Raw genomic sequence first — 21,502 nt, forward strand, 5'->3', positions numbered from 1 at the left:
TTTTACAGTTATTTATCTACAAAAATGTGATGGTAAGAGAAGTTGGAACCTAGAGATCTCAGGTGAGAAAAACATGAGACTTGAAGAGTACTTTGAAATAGTTTTATTGGTTCATAAGACCTTTGCATATAAAAAAAATACCCAAAACACTATGCAGTATTAAATCACAATTACATTTTTTTTTACCAATTAAAACTACCCATAATATACATTTTTAAAGAAAAAAATCCTACAGAACTGAATTCTGAAGTGACATTATGACTTAAATACTATGACAAAATAGATAATTCCTTATAACATTAATTCATTGCACAAAGCTGCCAGATACTTTCATAAGCATAACCACTGCAGAGTGCAAATGAACATAATTTCAATGTTACACACTTAGTTGAAATTCCAGTGCCTCCACCTAAGGAATTCTCACAGTTCTGGCACAAAACGTTGGTCTATTTTAATTTCTACCGGGCAACCAACCAACTTCACAATCGTTACTCTCTTTCTGGCCACTCCTTAAAAAAAAGTAACATCCTTCTGCTGTCATAGCCTAAAAGAGTCAGCATCTCCTTTGCTTAAAGAAATCCACTCCCCTCAATTCTTCTGGCAGGTATTCCTGATCCACAGGCTCGCTGTACATGGGGTTATACTTATAGCCCTTGCCATAGCCCAGATCCTTCATCAGCCTGGTAGGCGCATTCCTCAGGTGCAGTGGGACAGGGGGCAGAGGCCCCTGGTGGTTTCGCAGGCAGGCTTTGACGTTGTTGTAGGCGCTGTACACCTCAATAGACTTTGGGGCTCTGGCAAAATAGACTACACACTGGGCCAGAAGCACCTATGCAAAAAAGGAAAGATTTTTGCAGAATACTTTAGAATGTCTCTAGTTAATTCTGAAGAGATTCCCACCATGCTTATATTATCCCCCCTTTCTGCCTACAGTTTGAATAACCACCTATGATAGAAAGAAGAAATTCGTACATGAGCCTAGAAGTTGAACTAGGCCAATGTTTTTTTCTTTTTGAATTACAGAACTTTTTATTAAATGAAAAATTTTCTTAAAACCCCAATATATAAAACAGATAAATGTGAAACTGCTCTGTTGTGGGTGAACTTGCATAGACTTCCTATTCAGCTTCTTCAACACTTCTGCCTCCCAGAAATCCTGAGAACTTCCTCTGAACCTAGGACTCCCAGAAATACTTTGGAAACATGACCTTGTTGGTCCCCCCACTTTCTAGAATCTAAGCTTCTAAAATGGGAGTTAAAAAGCCAAGCAACTTCTTCAGTAGGTCCACATATGAATGGTGAAGGCAGAACATATATTCAAATCCACAAAGGGATAGAGCATAAGAGAAGGGAACTAATTTACAAAGAACTGAGCTGATTACTTTACCTCACATTCAGGCATGCCTATAAAATGACAGCCTTGGTAGGCAGCAACTGCTTGTGTTAATGCAGATGGGTCTGCCAGACCTGTCACACACACAGAAAGAGAAAGTTTAAATTACAATGCACACCCCATCCTGACCTGTCTATGTGCTACCATGACCTGGAACTATCACTGCCTGTAGACTCTGCGGACCAAAAACATCCTACTTAGCAAAATGGACTGACTTTTTTCTGATGCCATTAGCTTATTCAAGAAATATTTACTGAGTGGTTACTGTGTAGTGTCAACAGTTGTTTCCTCAGGGATAAAAATTCTACATCTAGTAGAAAAAATAAAGAGACTATGTACAAAAACATAAGTAGAGATCATGATGACAGCCACAAGGATAGATACTTTAAAAATAAAACATTAACAAACATCAAAGAAAAATTTTTCCTGGTCTTTTTATTTAAATAGTGTCCAGAATCTTCCATTTTTATCTCGGGAGCTGTCTGATGAAAATCTGAACACCCGCCCACAAAGCAAATTTAAAATATTTCTTTTATTTCAATATTCATTTTAGGAAAATTGTTACTGAAGAGGAAACAAAATGGTGGCTTTAGGAACACAAACACTCAAAAGCTCACATATAACTCCAAGAAATAAACTACTGAATTCATACTTAGGTCTTCTTATCGTCTCCTTACCTGTTCCACGTGGTACAAAGAAACTCCTAGGTCAAAAAATAGCCATTTCCTCCTCCCATGCCACCCCACACTATATGGACACCAGGTTCTGGAGCCCTCCATTACACTCACCTATGTCCTCACTGGCAAACCTCACAAGCCTCCTTGCGACATATAGTGGGTCTTCTCCTCCTTCAAGCATGCGTGCCAGCCAGTAGAGGGAGGCGCTCTGGTCCGAACCCCGCATGGATTTATGAAGTGCAGAGATACAGTTGTAATGCTCTTCTCCTGAACGCAACAAAAAGCACCCACTCAATTACAGGCAGGAAGAAAGAATCGGCCCAGCTCATAGAGGATCAGCCAAGCCATGCTAATTTCACTTGGCTGATTTTAAGGAAGTCTGAACTGATAAGGGACATAAGAAAGCTGAGGAGAGTGAGGTCTGATAGCTGTCAAGCTCCTCAGTGGGAAAGTACAGTGCCACTGGTGTGATATGCTGTAATAGGCCCATGCAGTTCCCTGTGGAGCCTGCGGGCCTGCCTGGTAACCCAGTCCCATTCAGAGTACGAAGCTGCTACAAAACTGTGGCTGTCCACGCTGAATGTGAGCACAGACCAGGCAAAGGGAAGAGACATTCAATTGGAAAAGAGGTCCTCATAGACCTCAGTAGATCTGTCAGAGCCAAGATTGGAGCGAGAGTGATTCTGATGTTCTGGTTCCACTGTGTGTCCCACTGTCGATTTAAGGAAAATTGACCCTGCACTTGGATATAGCCATTAAGATGAAGAGTCAAGTGGCAAGAACAGTTGTTATAGCCCATTTGTTCCTTGGTTTCATTTCCGGCTGCCTTTCTGATATCTGAACTCTGTGGTGGTTTAAACCCAGTGTGGAGACATCTGTGTGGCAGAGTCGCAGAAGGACTGACACATGGACTAAAAACTCTCACCCTGAAAGCACTGTAGCTCTTCTCCCTTACTGCTTGGTCTTACCCCATTTTTTAACCCATGTAAACAAATCAGTGAAACATGCTTTAGTAAAGCATATTTAAGGAGAGAAAATTATAGCTAAACATTTGCATTTGCGCACATTTCACTATTTTCTGACCACCATCTCTTCCTCGAGTTTGAGGAGAGAGCACCCTCCTCATTAGAAAGCAGGATTGTTATTCTCATTAGTATTAGTCCTTTCAGAGAAGCACCTGGTCTGTGCTTATCAAGCCAATGCCAACAAGAAGACCATGATCTGCTCTGTACAACATCTGGTCCCACAAGCAAGTCCCAACAACTGACTATGCTGATAAAATGACACTTGAGCTTCAGATGAAGAAAGCATGGGATAAGATGCTGGCTTGCCAAAGGAAAAAAAAAACTCGAGAGGCCAACTGTGGGGCCTAAGCACCTCTCATTTCAGAGGGAGAAGCACTAGGGCAGATCAATGGTTTCAGAAGAGCTACTGGATTTCTGTCGACAAACTGAGTTTTCACTTGTCCCAGAGGTTAATCAGCTAAGTCACAATGCCATGGAGACCAGCTGAGAAAGTGTCCTGCATGAAACCCACATGGTTCTGGCCCATCCACTTTACAGGCCTGGACACTAACCCTGTGCTCTGCTCCCCTCCAGAGCTAAGCCTGGACGTGAGGAGGAGGACCAGGCAGTGCAAGCTTGGCGAACTCATGGACATAGAGAAGACGGAAGCAGCCACCTCTGTTTCACTTTCTATCAAATGTAAATATGGAGATGGCAATAAATCTCCCCTACACAAAGGCTTTACTCATTTTCTTAAACCTTTACTGACAATAATAATGAAAGGCAATATGATTAAGATCATTGGTTCTGGAGCCAGGCTGCCTGGGTTTGAATGCCAAACATATCAGCCATGTGATCAAGGGCAAGTTACTGACCCTTTCTATGCCTCCTCAGGTTTCTCATCTGTAAAATGAATATTATACGACTAGCTAGCTCATAGGGTTATATTAAATAATGTATGCCTGTTATGGAGTAAGTCCTATAGAAACATGTTAGACATTATCTAAGTTAGCTTCTATTTTTGCTTCTATTATATACTGGTTTATGACCTAAACTTTCACATTATTTATGTAGAACTCTATCCTCAATGCGTGGCAGAGAACTTGTTCTCATTTGGAAATTTCTTCACTCTGAGCTAGTCATCGGATCCCATAATAATTACATATTAGATAACATTAAAATAAATAATTAAAATCCTGAGGGTGAGGGTCTTTGTCTCAACAGAATTATAAAAAGGCCCAAGAGTATAAGCTAGCGGGTTTCCAGGGCAATGCTTCTAACATCCCTAGTGATAGAACAAAGCCTGTAAGAGAACTATGCTCTATGATCTGAATTACGTTTGAGTGTCTCTGGATCCACTGTGGAGTAGGTAAGCTACAGTGGAGTAGGGAAGGAATTAAGACTTGTGGATTGTGTTGGGTCTCAAGGCCTAGCTCCCTGCAGCTCCGACTGACTTCAGCTCTTCCTGAGGCAGCAAAGAGCTACAGAGAAGGTGATGCCCATTATGCATAGCTACCCCTGATGGAATATGAGCTCCAAGAAGTAGGAATCCTAGGACTGGACATATCTGACATCCACTGTGTGTGTGTGTGTGTGTGTGTGTGTGTGTGTGTGTGTGTGTGTATGAGTGGGTATGTCTGAATATGCATGAGTGTAAGCAAGCACAGTGTTTGCATGGGTGTGTGAGAGTAAGTGTCTTAATGCCTGTGTGAGTGAACATGCTCCAGTCGGGAGTGGCTGGCATGGAGACAGCACTGACAGTGGGGAAGGATACAGTCCTGGGAACCAGTCAGACCTGAACTGAGGATGAATTTAACCACTTGCTTTGTGAATTTAGGCAAGTTTTGTCATTTGTAAAATAAGGATAATATTAATAGTTACCGTCTAAAGTTATTTTGAGAATTAAAAAAAAGACAATGTATATAAAATACTCGATTCATTGTTAGCTAGTTACATTAAACAGTGGTTTTTTAACTGACAGTCTGATAAAATGTGAAAGAATAGTTCTAGTTGTTCCAGTCAAAATGAAGAGTCTCCTTTAGGACGCCCACAAAAAGGGAGAGAGACCACTGTTGCCGGAACCCTCAGAAACAATGGGGAGTCCAGTAGGTGGGAAGATTTTTGCTTCTTAAAAATTTAAATTTTGTTCCTATCTCCAATTCTTGTACTTGGCCAAAAGTTAAGCAAAACTCTACATCCAGAATATTTTACTTTTCATCTTTTCCAAGTATTCATATGACATTTCAGAGCACAGAGAGCTGGCCACCTGAGATTCTTGGGTCATGCAAGGAGAGGGCCCTGTTGATTCTTGGGTCATGCAAGGAGAAGGCCCTGTTGAGAGGCACATTCACATCAGAGAGTAAACAGGACTATTTGTTTAATGCTTCTAAAATGTCCGTAGTACTAATTAGTTCCCCCACCCTCCCATCAGCTGAGGTGCACTAAAGCCAAAGAACTTCAGTCATTGCCCCAAGGTCACACAGCATGTTCTGTTCACTCATCAGGAGGCAGTGCCTGGAACTAAAGTGATTCATAAGCTTCTCCACCCCCTTCTCTAACCAGTAAGAAGTACTCTCCAACATCAGAAAGGATTTTGAAATACTGTTAAAGACATGGTACAGCCTACGTGATATCTAGAATGTTTAATTATCAGCTTCCTTTTCTGACATAGCTTTTAAAGGTGTGGAAATTCTATTCCAGTTATTGCAACATGACTCTATCCAGAATTACACAAATACTCAAGCTCCAGAAGTCCAGGCTAATCTACAGTACACTATCTTTGTCACCCACGTCTTTTTTAAAAAGATACAAATGTGCTGTGCTTATGACATTTAATATTGCCAGATCATAGATTTAATAAGAGCTGGCATAAAAATTGATATTTGTAAATATGCTTCTATGAAAACAGGTTAAGTGCACACAATCATATGAAATTTTTTAAAAGGCTATTACAAAATAAAAGCATCGAGATCCAAGAAAACCTAATTTTTAGTTGAGACTCTTGAAATTAAGGATTTTAATTCTCATTAGGCTAATAAAAGTTACCTATTGCAAGAGTCCTCCTGTTATTTATTGTCATTATAAATGATCATGAGATTTACTCACTGTCAACTGAATATACAGGTTTTCAAAACTGCTTGTGGAAAAAAAAAATTTAACTACCTTGTAAGATAAGTTTGAAGCCTACAATTTCATACTCGAAAACTCCTCTCAGTTCTTATTAGGAGAGCTTCTGCTCTGTGCCTCTCTAAGAAAGTTCAGGATGCTAGGTCTTTGAAATCAAATCCCAAATGTAAGGTTTAATTCTATTATCAATGTAGAGATCCAGTTGAAAATCACATTCATGCTTTGGACCCAGATGAAAGTCAGAAGCCTGGAAGTGAAAGTATGTATACAACTCATTTCATTAAAGTTTCATTCTTTTTACATTTCAGAGTTATTTACCTGCTCGGTCATATAAAATGTGAGATTTCTGGAGGCCTTCCTTCACATCATTTTCACTGATCAGAACTCTACTGGGAGAATAGGTTTGCCCACTCTTCTTACAAAATATCTTCCTAGAGCATAACCTGGCCAGCACCGCCAGCTGCAGTCCGTTCAATCCAGCTCGGGCATCCCCATCGCTGAGATAAGCCAGAGTGTCTACTGCTTTATCCTCTATGAACACGGAGGGCCTGCAACACAACTAGCGTTAGTTACTGTCACACTTGTCATAACACTTTTCATTCTGTATCATTTCTTAGTGAACTCATATGTCTTAGCAAGATCACTAAAAACGACTTATATTCAAGGCTTCTTCCCTCTCTTCTTAATTCCCATTGTTAACATGGTTTAGCACTATCCATGCTAAAAAATGACCTGACTTTAAATTGAGGATATTTAACTATATATAAGCACACACGCATTAGCATGTATGAAGGAGACACGGACAGTTTCAAAAAGTTGCAGTGGACATGTGGTCTCTCTAGTTCACAGAATAGTGAAAACCACAGAAACATCAGTGCCTCATTATAATGCACAGAAAACATGCTTCAAATGCAGTCCACATCCTGATGATACAGGTATGCTCAGACCACTTCCCCCATGGGGAAAGAGACAGCATTATATCAGAAAACCAGCTCTGAAAGGCTCTAGAGCACACAGTTCAATTTCCTCATTTTACAAACAACAAACTAGGTATCCAATTACTCTGGGCAAAGCAGGGCCTAGGACCTAGGTCTCTAGGATTTTAGCCTAGGGTATGCTTCCAAGTGGGTCTTAATCACATAAAGCCTACAGAGTAGCAAAGGTCACTAGCCTGGACATCAGAAGACTACATCAGAACTTAACTGTGAGACATTGCGTAAGTCACCTAACTTGTCTCTGAATGTCAGGACTAAAATCTACCATCGTATTTTTAAATGTGGACCTTCACAGAAAACCATGATTCAGATTCATATCTAATTGATCAAAATTTTCTATTCCAAGTCTAGTTAGACAGATATCTAACACATTTAGAGAGGTCTTATTAATTCTTAGCTAGCTGCTAGCAGTACATTTGCAAAGCAAACAATTTTTCAGTTACGGTTCACCCATGTTGTTGCCAAACTTCAGCTGAAAATGTCTATAATAATCAATAATTCAATTTGGACTGTCTAAATCAGCTACTTGAAAAATATGCATAGGTACCAACAGGGCTGGGCAGAGCCATGAGGACAGGAGTAGGTAGGTGGGAAGTGGTCATGAAAGGGGCCAAGCTTGTCTATGAAGGTCCATGTAGAATTCCTTATTGTATACCTACCCCACTACTTTGCTTGGTGAACTGCTTGAATAATACCCATTTGTATTTCATTCATTAAATATTTGTTTCTAATATCTTAAAGACTGTCATATCATTCCCTAATTTACCAAAGCCAAGACTTCCAGTTATTGTGGATCTCCTATCACATGTGAAGCACCTATTTTGTCTTATAGTTTGATAATGAAAGCCTCATCAGATTCTTGACAGCCTCCTGGGCCCCAGAGCCATGGTTACAGTCTGAAAGCTCATCCTTCTCCCTTCCTGACTGGATACTCAAAACACACACCAAGTCACATCACTGACACTTTGTAAAGTTGATGGACTATTTCTCAAGCAGATCGTATTTAGCAGATTTCAGATGTTTTAGAATAAAATGACAGACAATATATACGAAAAGAAAATGTGTTAGGAGGGACCAATATTAGAGAGGATGTGGCAGCACCCCATGTGCCTGAAAGAGGAAGGCAGATACCTGTTTGATTACTACATATTATGTGTATGTAGGGGCTGTGAGAAGGGTGGCAGAAATAACCAAAGTTGCCTGAATATCTCATTTCAGACTCAGAACTAATAAAAGCAATGCCTTCCATTTCCTTGGAAAGCTTCCTAGCAACAAAGAGCCTGCAGGATCATTTGCAGGAAGAAAAAGGAGTAAAGCAGGAGCCCTCATCAATCCTAATTGATGGAGCCATCACCATGACTCAGGCCATTTGTTGGTCACATTTGTCATCTCTCCATTCCCATTAAATGTTGAGGCCTCAAGGATAGGAATTAAATTTTATTCTTTCTTTATAACCCCAGTGCCTGGCAGAGAATAGACATTAATATCTACACAATGATGAATGGACTAACTTCAACTTTCCCACAATTTCAGAGTGAAACATTTATTTTCTTTTAAATTATAATATATAGAAAATGTACCCCCTTCCCCCAAAAGCCCATTCTCTCCACCACCTAGAGATAACAACAGCTACCATGGCCTTTGCTGAATTTCCTTTACGATCCATCCACCCATTCAACTATCAACCATTACATTTAATTTTTAAAACAAAATTGGGATTGTACTATGTATAGTTCACATCCTTAACAAATAATTTTTTTTGGAACACAATTAACTACTCAAAACTCTAAATATATAAATTTACAAAATATGTTACATTTTAAAAATAGAGACAAGGGGTAAAAGTCACTTATTGTTGTATTACCTTAACATTAGTATTTTGGTATATATTCCTTTTCTATGAATTTGTCCTTCATATAGAAACATGTGCTTTTGAGACAGAGAAAAGATGGGTGGCCTTTTATACTCTAGTGCTTACTATACTGTCCCGTTTCCACGAAGCCCCATATAAAGTCAGCAAGTAGGCCCTTTTAATTATGAGAGAAGCCAACTGGTAAACTGTTTTGAAGCCTTATAAACAGCATACTGTGATAAAGCTTTTTAAAATAGGCATGTATTTTATGCGGTTGTAAAATAGGATCCTTCCTTCAATTTTTAAATTATTAACCAAAGTCCAAGTTATTTCATTGTTATCCTTTTTAATCAGGTTTGAAGTCACAGGGAGTGGGAATGCTGCCACAATAAAACTAGAGCTGAATGCTTTCACCTAAGCTCACACTGCTCCATTCCTCCTCCCCTCCTTCAATATGATCCACATTCCAAATTTCACCCCCATCCAAAACAAGTATTTTTAAACAAAAATGAATCTGTCAGCAACTCTATCCAAGTAATAAAAGGTGACTGCTGATGGCACTCACAATGGTGACATAATTAAATCCCCAAATGGAAATTCACTCTTAAGAACGCTGTATAGGATGTTTAAAAGGTTCTACCTACCTACCTCAGTATTTCCTGAATCCCTACTCTACCTAGGTTCTGAGGAGTAATAAGATGTGTAAAAAATAACTTGAGATCTAGGGGAGAGAGCAGATGAGTGCGTTCATGCCAAGATGAAATAAGGAATATTTGTAATATTTGCACAACTCCTCAGCTAACAGTAACTACTGCACAAAGTACCTTGAAGAATGCTTCTAGTCTAGAGAATTTGACATTATTTTTAAATTTAAGCATAAACTTGGAAGTAACCTTCCAAAGTTAGAATAGATAAAATGTGGCACAATTTACTTTGGGGGATAGAATGCCTGAAATTTCATAAAGTGCTGTAGAGAAATAAACAATGCATAGTAAATTATATTGTTATAATGTGATAAAAAGAAAACAAAAATAAAACCCAACTGTTCAATAAGAGAAAAAGTAGTTAAAATAAATACATTGGAAAAGATCACATTCCTAGTTATTAAGACCTAGAGATAAAAAAGACACAGCCTAGTTTTTCCAACTGAAGTGAAAACTTCACAGGAATATGGGAAGCAAGCTGTAAAGACAGATTTTTTTTCCTTTCAAGGGTGTGAATCTTTCCGCACATTGTTTTTCTGGCAGATGATATCAGGGTTTAGAGGATTCCATTGAGATGGCTGAATGTTCAAGTTGGAAGAGTGAAGTAAGTGAAAATTTACCTGTTATTTCATGACAGAACAAAAGAACACACATGGCTCAGTTAAACTCTCCCTAAATTACTACGGAAAAGGAATATCCTATGGCTAGGGTAACAACTGCTATACAGTGGTCTTCAACCAGAAATCTGCATCAGATTACAGAGAACCTTCCTAAAGCACAGCTGTGTATATTTTACCACAGATTTACCGATTCTGAAATCTCCAGGACCAGACTCTGTGCATATGTATTGTCAAAATGCATCCCTGGTAAGTGTGATATACAGATCTGGTTAAAAGGCACTACTGCGAAATTATAGCTGGGAATCTTCTGTCCCTAATTCTTTACAAATTAATACAGTGCTGCCCTCACACAAAGAAACAACAGAGAAAGGTTAGAATGTTAATACTTACCAGTAGTATTTTAACTTAATATACTAATTATAAGTAAGTATAACTAAGTATAAGTTAGCTTTGTACCTAGACCCCTTCAACAACCAAGGTACCTTAGTAATTAGAAATATGCCTTCAAAACTGGTTCCATCCTGTTCAAGAAGGGTGATCTTGGTGCCTCAGTTTCCTTATTTAAAAGGAAGATAACAGCTACTTCTCAGAGGATTATATGACATGTAAAAGGCTTGGAGCAGTGCCTAGACATCATAAGCACTCAATTTTACCATTAGTAATGAGAATCATTTTAGGCTGTTCAGTAGTATACTCTCTTAAAACTGCAAATCTTCAAGCAGAGCCTTAAGCTCAGCTGCATCCATGATAACCAGAGGGAAAATAAAATAGTCCCCAAAAAGAGAGACTATAAACTTCACAGATGATGCCCCTTTCTGTTTAAACCCATTATACCATATACCTGGTAGGGCATAGTGGGATGAATGACAGCCCCAAAAGATGTATCTAAGTGCTAATCTCTGAACCTGTGAAAGAATGGTAAGGATCTCAAGATGAGTTCATCCTAGATTTACTGTGGGCCCTAAATCCAATGACGAATGTCCTTATAAGAGATAGTAAAAGAGAAGGCAGAGGGGACACAGAGGAGATGGCCAGGTGAGAATGGAGGCAGACGATGGAGTGATCCTGCCACAAGCCAAGGGATGCTAAGGAGCCACCAGACTCTGAAAGGAAGAACTCTCTCCTAGAGCCTTTGGAGGGGGTGTGACCCTGCCAACAGCTTGACTGTGGACTTCAAGCCTCCATTAACTGTGGGAGAATAAATTTCCGTTGTTTTAAGCCACAGATTTTGTGGAAATTTGTTACAGCAGCCACAGGAGGCAAATACAAGGTCCTTGAGATCTATTTCCAGTTGCCAGTGTTTTTATGTCATCATTTAATAATGTATGTTAATGTAACTTTTTTCTTTATATCAAAATATTTTTTTAAGAAAAATTATTAAAATGCCCTCTAAATCCACAACTCATTCTGACCAGTATCTTCTATTCTGGTGTTCTACTACCTTTCTTTCTATTTAATGCTAGAAAAGATTGTTTTTAAAGGGTAGAAAGAATAGTTCAAATTTTTATTAAAAACAAAAACAAAACGACTGAGAAACCTATAGCCACCTTGTTTTGGGCCATCTCATTTTGAGGTCACCTTGTCTGGGCTCTCCTCTCAAGATGACCTGAGAAAAGCCCCAGTCTGAGTCAAGCCACAGTACTTTCGCTTCAGGACAGAAGACATTCTAACTCAACCAAGTCTTGGAACTCTGCCTAGTTAGATAGTAACAGTGCAATTACGGCTTCTTGTTTCACTCTTTTCTTGTCCACAAATCATGCACAATGATCTGGTCCACACACAACTGATCCTTTAGTGGTGTTTTTGAACATACATCTGTCCTGTGATCTGGAATCTACAATCCTTCAAAGCAGCAAGTACTGTAGAGTGAGTAAACACTAGTTCTATTTTCTCATTTCAGCAGCACAAGCTTATCAGACCATAGACCAAAGATGGATTTTCATGGCCTCCAAAATTAACCAATGTACAGTAGCATGCTTTACCGTACCATGTGCTCAAAATGCTTAGAGGGCAAAATACATGAAAACTGTTGATTACTCATACAAACCAAAGGAACTCCACAGATAATATAACATAAATTACCAGTTTACCTCTTTTTCTTAACAACCAAATCACCATTGAGTCTATATAGAATACTATTTTGTAAATGTCACAGTAAAGCTGGAGGACAAGAGGGTGTGTGTGAGAAAAGCCCCAGTCTCAGAGTCAAACCACAGTATCTTCACTTCAGGACAGAAGCCACTCAAACTCAACCAATTCAACAGATGATATGCTATCCTTTGGCCCTTCTTTCCTGCTACCTGGAATGCAAACATAACAGCTCTCCAGTAGCCACCTTAAGACATGAGGTAGAAGCCCTGCCTGTGCTGAAGGTGGTAGCAGAGAAAGACAAGGACCAGGTCCCCAACAGTACTGTGAAGCTGGATAGAAGCTGCATTTTTTATGCCCAGGGACTTCAGACTCTTTTACATGAGAAAGAAAGTTCTACTTTGTTTATGGCACATTCTGACTTTTCCCTGTCATAAGTAGCCAAACCTAACCCTAACTGGTGCAATAACCCTGACCACTCCCTCCTTGCTGAAGTGCTTCTCTGCGAGCACCCTCTGGTTTTCTCACCTTTCTGGATTTGTTTCCTTAGGCTCCTCTTCCTCTCCCACCCAATAAATGCTGATAAGTCCTCAACTTACTAATTTTAGCTCCTGGCTCCCTTCGGCTCTCCTATGGGAATTATTCAAATACATGGGCTATACTATTTCCGAAATGCTGGAGACTCCCAAATTTCTATCTTAAGCCTTTCACTGCTCTCCTGACTTCTAGATCTGGGACCTCTCCATATGAATCTCCCAGGGGCCCCCAAAATGATTGAGTCCCCAAACTTGTTCACATTCCCCTCTGCTTCTCTTCCTATATCTCTTTTTCAAAAGTACAACTATTTGCTTAGTCCCCAGACTCAAGAATTGTCTTAGACATGCCTTCCCTTCTCACACCCAGGCCTACAGAACTGACTCTATTTCTCAGAACAGCTATAGCGTTTGTTCAAGTCATCTGCACTTACCTTTTGTCTTTGGCATCACTGCAATAGCCTCCTAACTGGTCTCCCAGCAGCCCAGGCCCTGAGGACAGGGGCAGGAGACTGGGGAAGGGAATGATCTACTTCCTCCAATCTACTCTCTGTGAGGGTGCATTCATCTTCCTAAAATGCAGATCTGAGCATGTCATCTCTTACTTAAGCTATATGGTTTCTCATGGCTCTTGACATCATTATCCTTACCTTAAAACACATGTCTTTAAAAGCTGGCTTTCCCTCTCTCTCTGGCCTTGCTGACCATCACCTTCCTCATGCCCACTCTCCTATCCAGTCATAATGAATGGACTATGCTATATACCACCCTACCTGTCACATTCTGCATTCCCTTGCCAAAATGAGTTTTCCATTTTATCTAGTTAAATTCTGCTTATCCTTAAAAATTCAACTTAGGATCCCTTCATCTAGGAGGTGAAATATTTGATTTCACATATTTAATGCCTCTTCTCTATACCCCACTGCTTCTGTGGGCAAAATTCAATCACACCTGTCCCTGGAAGCCTATTTACTCACCTAACCCTTTATATACTCTAAGCTCTCTAAAGGAACAGGAATGTGCTCCTCAATACACAGTCAATGCCTAGCATACACAAGGCCTAATTTATAATGAAGAAATAAATATGGGAGGGAAACAAAAAAAGAACACTTTTCTCTCATACTAATGAGAATTTATAAGGTACATGTGTATAATGCATAAGAACTCATAATTCCTCAAGTAAAATCAAGAACAGTGCAAACATCAGTTTGATCAGTTTCCAGTTTCAGTACTTGTTCAGTTTCTCTCATGCATAGCCTTAAATACTCTGGGATTTCTCTGTAAATGTTCTAGTTGCTATCGAGCGCGCCAAAACAGTCATGAATACAAAATACAGAACACAAATGAACACTCATAGCTTTCTAAAAAGAGAGAGAGAGAGTAATTATTTGGGGTTAAAAGTTCTTTCCTTCCCACTAGTTTGGTGTAACCAAATCTAATTTACGTCCACAAGAGTGTATATAGAGCTATTGTCAGTCAGTAGAGATTCTAAAGTAAAATTTTACCTAAAACTGAAAGACAGCACGATCCACTATTAATTACGCAAGGCAACTGGGGTGGCCAGGTACTTCTATTAGGAAATCACTAATCACGTAAGAACTCTTTCTTTGGCTTATGATATCTCCCAACTTAGCTTCTTGTCAGAATTGCTAATAGGCATGCCAAAATGAAATGAAGCTTAATAATCTTTCATTTCACTCTGCTTGCTGTTATAGTTTTCTTGGGCAATAGTATTAAAAGAAAAAGGTTCTTGACTTCTGGGCAATAGGGCAATCATCCCTTTTGCTGGACTATACCAATAATAATAATAATGATAATAATTAAACTTTTTTCCTCAAAATGAAAGCTAGGATTTATTCATTCACAAACCATTTACTAAGCATATATTACATGCTGGGTGCTGGAGAGAGGAACAAGAAGGACAAGATCCTATCTTCCTAGCCCTCCCAGTAAAGCGGGAGGTATAATAAACAAGATAATGAAAAGAAGTCATAATTAGGATCAATGCTAAATGAGTGATAGTGGAAATAAGTAAATGACCTATTGGATAGAGCAGGTTTTCTCTAAAATGCAATTTTAACAGAATTATGAAGCTCTGGCTCACTTTTGTGTCAGGCTCTCAGTTTCAGCAATAAAAAAATTAATTTTTTAACTCGATCCTTTCACATTTTAATGTGCATGCACAAGTGATATGGGAATCCTGTTAAAATACAGAAATCCTTTTAAGATGAGCTCCATGGTTCTATTGTCCTTCTCATTTCACTTAAATTGTGTCATGGCAGTGATTGGGGAGAGGGAAAAAGCAAGTGTACAGCGCACAAAGCGTTCCTTAAGTATAAGTACACCTGACTGATACCAACCAGCAAGTTCCATACATCATCATAGCCACAATTCTGTTGGCTATCCCAATCCCATCACAACTATACTCTAAGATAAGATGACTTTGTTCCACCTGAGGGTCCTTGGCTATGTTTCAGGTCTTTCACAAGGCATAGCACAATTCCTCCTATATCTGACACATGAGCAAATGGGAGAGGCCAGACACATAGGGAAAGACTGCTGAAACCTAAACCCTGAGCCTAAAACTATATACTTTAATCCTTACAGAGAACTTGGCCTCAGGATAGGCACTAGCTAGCAGCTGTAGAGTCCACAGCATGAAGAGGCAGGCATTAGCCTCTCATCAGACCAGATTATGTTCCACTACATTATTTCAGCTGAAACATAAATCAATGACATCAGAAGAATATAGTCTAATATAAATAAAGGAAAATCTTTGATCCATGAAATCTAATTGATTATCCATAATACATACCCTGTGAATCAAGAAACTCATGTAGCACTCATGATACAGAAATAGATTATCTAAAAAAAGGGACAGGCTCTAATTATGTTATTTTCAGTTAAAATTCTTTTACTTTCGTGGAACTGAGTTTGACTGTGAGTATACAAAAATCATTCTAAAAAGATTTGGGGATTTTATGGTAACACTTAATTTTTACTTAATATTTTTAAAAGAAAAGTCAACTGCAGGAAAAAATATTGGATTCAGATTATAAATTTCAAAAGAACTGTAAATTAAATCTATTCCATAAAAGAACATAATAAGGCTTCCCAAAGTCTTCCAAGACTTTAAAAAAAGTGTGCTAGGTGAAGGACCAAATCCCTAAGCACAAAAGCAAACACCTAAAAACTAAAATAATGGGCGAAGCAATGTTAAACCTTGAATTACAGATGCAGCCATTACAAACTATAAAACACATCTTTAAAAAAAAAGGAAATGTTTGCAGAGATACACTTGTTGGTAGCATTCAGCACTTCCCTTCTCTTTTGCTAGATCAACATTTCTTCCCTGTCCCCACCCTCTCCTTACTGCTTTTCAGCCCTTTCTGGCCCCCTGCCAGGGGATTCTCAGGGAGGTGTGTGTCCCCAGGATGCTGCACACTGTAAACTTACTCAGAACTGCTGTTGCTGCTGTGGCTCAGAGGGTCAGTGGGACGGCTGGAATCTAGGACATGGATGCCCAGTGAGTTGATTGCTCGCATTAAAATAGTCACCATTGCCTCTACTGGAAGCTTCTCAAGAACAATAACCCTACAGCGGCTCAGAAGAGCAGCATTGACTTGGAAGGAAGGGTTTTCCGTGGTTGCCCCAATCAGAGTGATTGTCCCACATTCCACATGAGGAAGGAAAGTGTCCTAATCATGGGAGGAAAACAGAAGAAATTGATTCCAGTCAACAACAACCTGCAGAATCCTACGTAAGTTGGCTATCCATTCCTTCCTTTTATTAATTTTGATTTTAGGAATAGTAGCTTTATATTTCACTGAATATGGATGCAACATCATGAGAGCACAACTCATGCTTTTTAAGCATAAAACACATCTTTTGAAATGCCAATGTCTAAATCTGGTCTCTTGCTGGTAGACTAATAGCTAAAGGTAGAATTCTACTTTAGTTTCAATATAAATGATTTCTTTACTTAGAAAAGTATCTTCTATCCCAAGGCCAAACTGACATAGCTTAAATACAGCAGCTATTTATTTACAGAAGTCTAACACAAAAACAGTATTTTCCAAATTTTCTTTCACTGCAAGTACTCAATCATATTCTTCCTAACAAACATGGTAAATAAGTATCAGTGAGTATGCAACCAGTGGATGGTGTTTTGTGGGGAAGAAATGCTAAGATGAGTCAATGGTCCAATATGAAACCTAGAGTACTAACATCCAGTCAGAACTCCAAGGATCTATTTAGTCAGAGATTCAAATGAGGAAAAAAGCTTAGTAGGGTTTTATAAAATGTTTCTACCTCTCTGACTAAAAGGCTGCAATAAATGTATCAATGAAAAAAGTATATCTGAAAAAAAGGTTTATGTTTATTTAGGAAGAATACAAATGTGGCTTTGTTTACAAAAATAAATTGTCCTTTTATTTCAGAAAGCCATTTAAGTAGTAATGGGTAGATTCTTAACATTCACATCTTGACGGGATCTTAAAGTTATAGAAAACAGACTCTTTAATCTTGAAAATAAAAAGTAACACTTTATGGAGGAGAAATTTAAAATTAAACTGTTCACTATGACTCCTAATATTTAGATTAAAAATGTCTTAAAATTGGAAACTTTGATCCAAAGCTACTTTTTGGATATGTACAGTTGAGGGATATACTAATAATTTCATTTATCAGATAAAGTATTTTCTTGCCATATTAAAAAAAAAAAACACTAAGAAAAAGTGCTGAATTAGGCTCAAAGAAGATGGGTTGGCAGTCTATATTTTGTAGGAAATAATGATAACAGTCCCTAGCATTTATATAGTGCTTTAAGCTTTTCAAAGTGATCTCACATACTTTATATTCGATTTAATTAATGTTCACAATTACCAAAAGGTAGAAAGATGTTAATATACCTGCTGAGATTTATTGAACCGATGAATCTCATCAATAAAAAGTATGGTTTTCCTTTTGAAAAAGCTCTTTTCATTTTGAGCCTGTTTTATGACATCTCGCACATCATTTGTCTTGGCATTTGTTGCAGACAATGTCACAAATCTTATGCTATGTTTCTTGCTGTTGTTGGCTATGATGTGAGCCAGGGTGGTCTAAAAAAGATGACACACAAGAGTTTGGAAAACTGATCAGACACAGAGAATAGCACCCATGGGTACTAACACAAGCAGCATAAGCACATTTTACCAAGCAACTTGAACTCTGAAGAATGCTTAGCAGCGCAGATACAATCTGAAATACCACAGCACATTTTCAAAAATTAAAAAAAAATTATAAATAAAACAAGGAGGTAGCTAAACCTTAGGCTAATCCTGACCTTCTCTCCTTTGTACCTAACCCCATTTGATTCCTTTTTGGCGGACTCTAAAATCTTTGGAATCCCAGTTTAGAACAGCTGTTTTGATTTAGCAGAGCCTGGGCGACAGCTGTGATCTCTTCTAGCCAAGAAAGCATTATTGCTGAAGGACTGGGTGTAGAAGTGAAGTGCAGAATCACAGACTCCATCAATTCCACAACTGGAAGCTTATCAGTGCAGTTTAGAAAAGACAGTGAGCCTCTGAACTGAAAGACCAACGACGACTACCTAGCATTTAAGATGACAGTGGACCACTTCTGAACATCTACTCTGGAAGTAAGTGAAACAACAGCACTTATATCATGTTAGTACTTACCAGAAAACAATGGAGATGCAAGGAAAGCACTGCTCAGTGCCTGGCACTTAATGTTGCTCTACACATTTGCATGTGCTCTTATTAACATTATTGTTGTGAGCAGTATATTAATATGGACAGGAATAAAGAAAAGAGGACAACTGTTTAACCAGAGGGTCAAATTTGCTTCTGAATGAATAAAAAGGAGGCACTTTGTTTTCCACAAGCTGTACAGCACCATTAGATACTGTGGCTGCTTCTTTAGCAAATTCTAGCCTACTGGCTCCCATGCCATATATGCCTAGGCTTGTGACTGATCACCAACCACTACATGGAGCAGCCCAGGCCACTAAATCTTTTGCCCAGCATCTTCTATGAATTCAGCCTACCATTTTCCTGGGGACTTTTTCTTGCCACATGGGAACATCAACAGCTGATCAGCTATTCTCATGTGCTGATGTAAAGAGATCACAGATAATTAATAAGAATGCTACTGCTCAGTCCCCTAAATAGGATAACAACTAAATCCACCACCAGGGTAAAATGTTATTTGAGTTAGATATGATTTATACCCACTGAAGGGAAAATATGAATGTAAATAAGAAGTCACAAAACGAACAAGGTACATTCCAGGAACTGGAGTGAAGGGAGATGTGATTAAGTTATGGGTAATGAAACTGGAATGAAAAACTGGAGAAAAATCATAAAAGCCCTATGTAATAAGAACTTGGAACCTGAAACCTATGACAACCTCTTTACACTCTGATCCTAAATGTTGCCTTTCATTCGCTGGTGCTCATTCTTCTCCCTATTTCTATGGATTAAAAAAAAAAAAAAAAAAAAATCATGTTTAAACATCTCAACCCACTCTTTTTTTTTTTTTTTTTTCGGTTTTAATCCTCCAGTGTTTTTCAAGTGTTCTTCAAACGACATGTTTTCTAGACCCCGATATCCTAACTTCCTTCCTCTGGACTTGTGGTAATTCCTAACGAGGTAAATAGAACTGGACACCAAACCCATCGATATTTCTTCTCCAAAGCACACGGCATTACCAGGACAGTTATGGAAATGCCAGATGAAAATGCAGAGAGAAAAGTTTTCATTCTAGTCTTGTTAAGTATAGTCTCAAGGATAAAAATAAGCCTGTTAAACCAACAACTATAAAGAAGATAAAAGACCACAGAGAAATTAAAATATTTTTTTCCCCCAAAACTGAATCCGTATACACATTTAATACACAAATATTCCACTGCAATTTGTAGCATGCTGTTTCCCTAAGAACTGGGTCATTAAAGTGGCACAGAAACATAAAGGTAGATCAAATCTGAGTCCACATACTCCTGTAAACCTATGAATTCAGACATTCTCATTTTGAAAACGACGAGAAAACGTTCTGGGTGGGTGTGCCTTTTTCATATCCATCACAACTCCACCTGTGGACCAGGCACTGCTCCAGCTCAGTGGGTCCCTAAGGCCTGCATTCTTAGGCCTCCATATCCAGACTGGCGGATTCTTCGGCGGCGGCCTCCGCCACAGCTCTCTGACCCTTAGATCCACGCCCCGACCTGCAGAGATCCATACTCGAAACCTTTCTGCCATGGCTGCACTCACCTTGCCGCAGCCCGGCGGCCCCCACAGGATGAGCGAGGGGATTTCATTCGTCTCCAGGAGGGACCGGAGTAGGGTCTCCTGCCCCACGGCTCTACTCTGCCCAATGTAGTCCTGCAACGTATCGGGACGCATCTTGTCCGCCAGCGGCTTGCCCTCCAGCATCTGCCGGATCTCCTCTGCTGCCAGCACCCGGGCATGAGGGCGGACCCCACCGCTGGCCTCGAAGGCGGCGGCATCGACGGCGTCGGCATCCCAGTGGCCTGGGTCATCTTCGCCATCAGCATCGGCGTCCCCGTCGCCCACCGCCTCTTCCTCCTCCTGCGCCTCTGCTTCGTCCCAGCTTCGCGGAGATGCGCTACCCGCCGCGGCGGCCGCGGCAGCTGGCCTCTTCCCTGAGCCTTTCCTCCCGGGGCTGCTGGAGCGGGCCACCGGGAAGTCAGGGATGAGGCGGGCGCCGCTGGGAGTGGGCGGCGCGTCGTAGCTCTCCCGGCTCTCGGTCTCGCCGCCGTCGTCGCCCTCCTCTCCCTCACCCTCGCTACTCTCGGCCGCCGTCGGGGTGGCCGGCTGCTTGAGCGCCGAGCTCTCCGAGAGCCGCCGCCTCTTGGCGCTGGGCGGCGAGAGCCCTTTGGCCCGCTCGCTCACGCGGTGCGGCCCAGCCGCGGGCTCCGCGTTACTCGCGGGGTTCAGTAGTAGACAGCGGTCCAGGTGCGAGTTGATGTGCGCGGCGGGCATCATCTGCTGGCACACGGGGCACTGCACCTGGTGCAGCTGCGACAGGAAGGGGTCGTCTTCCGGCCCGCTCACCTCCATGGTGGTCGCTGCCCTCGCCGGCGCGTAGCGCGGTCGCAGTACCCCTGCGCACGCCGAGGGCTAGCGATGCCCGCCGCTAGGCCCCACGCCGTGAGACCCTCGCTCGGAGACGCAGCAGGACGGGAGCGGGCCGAGGGAGGGCGCCGCTCATGCCTCACGTCCGGAGCTTCCCGCGTCTGCCCGCCCTCGGCCGCCGCCGGCGACGTCTCGCGCAGTTAGCCGGGAAGAGTAGTCCTCAGTTATTTTCCCCAGCCGTGGTGGCATGGTATCCCGCTGCCTGTCGGGAAATGTAGTCCGCGGCCGTTTACCCCAGAGCTCGCGCGTCCACTTCCTGTCGACCCCGTAGCCACCTTTGTGATGAGGCCGGTGGCTTGCGCGTGCGCAGGCTTGTGCGAAAACCGCGAATCTCCGCGCACTTCGAAGTCGCTG

General features: G+C 40.6%; 1 protein-coding gene across 2 annotated transcripts; it reads right to left on the reverse strand.

Annotated features, from left to right (window-relative positions):
- Positions 1-88: 88 nt before the first annotated feature.
- On the reverse strand, positions 89-21,300 carry WRNIP1 (WRN helicase interacting protein 1). 2 transcript variants are annotated; one of them, XM_016166687.2, is made up of 7 exons: positions 20,264-21,298; positions 17,903-18,094; positions 16,449-16,690; positions 6,519-6,748; positions 2,182-2,337; positions 1,388-1,467; positions 89-829 (listed from the first exon to the last, which is right to left on the reverse strand). In XM_016166687.2, exons 1-7 carry the CDS (start codon positions 21,071-21,073, stop codon positions 554-556), a joined length of 1,986 nt encoding a protein of 661 aa, XP_016022173.2. In that variant the 5' UTR covers positions 21,074-21,298; the 3' UTR covers positions 89-553. The 2 variants fall into 2 exon arrangements, with proteins under 2 accessions (XP_016022173.2, XP_036093436.1); XM_036237543.1 differs by lacking the exon at positions 1,388-1,467 and having other exon boundaries at positions 20,264-21,300.
- Between the last annotated feature and the right edge of the window lie 202 nt (positions 21,301-21,502).

The sequence above is a fragment of the Rousettus aegyptiacus genome, unplaced genomic scaffold (assembly GCF_014176215.1).
Source record: "Rousettus aegyptiacus isolate mRouAeg1 unplaced genomic scaffold, mRouAeg1.p scaffold_m13_p_1, whole genome shotgun sequence".
In the NCBI taxonomy this organism is placed as follows: Eukaryota; Metazoa; Chordata; class Mammalia; order Chiroptera; family Pteropodidae; genus Rousettus; species Rousettus aegyptiacus.

Bases quoted from the DNA above. Each gene is read 5' to 3' on its own strand.
- WRNIP1 (XM_016166687.2), bottom strand. From the start codon at position 21,073: ATGGAGGTGAGCGGGCCGGAAGACGACCCCTTCCTGTCGCAGCTGCAC. The intron at 18,095-20,263 runs GTGAGTGCAGCC...CATCTTTTTTAG, and splicing joins GGCCGCCGGGCTGCGGCAAG to ACCACCCTGGCTCACATCAT. The intron at 2,338-6,518 runs GTAAATAACTCT...TGTTGCGTTCAG, and splicing joins CATTTTATATGACCGAGCAG to GAGAAGAGCATTACAACTGT.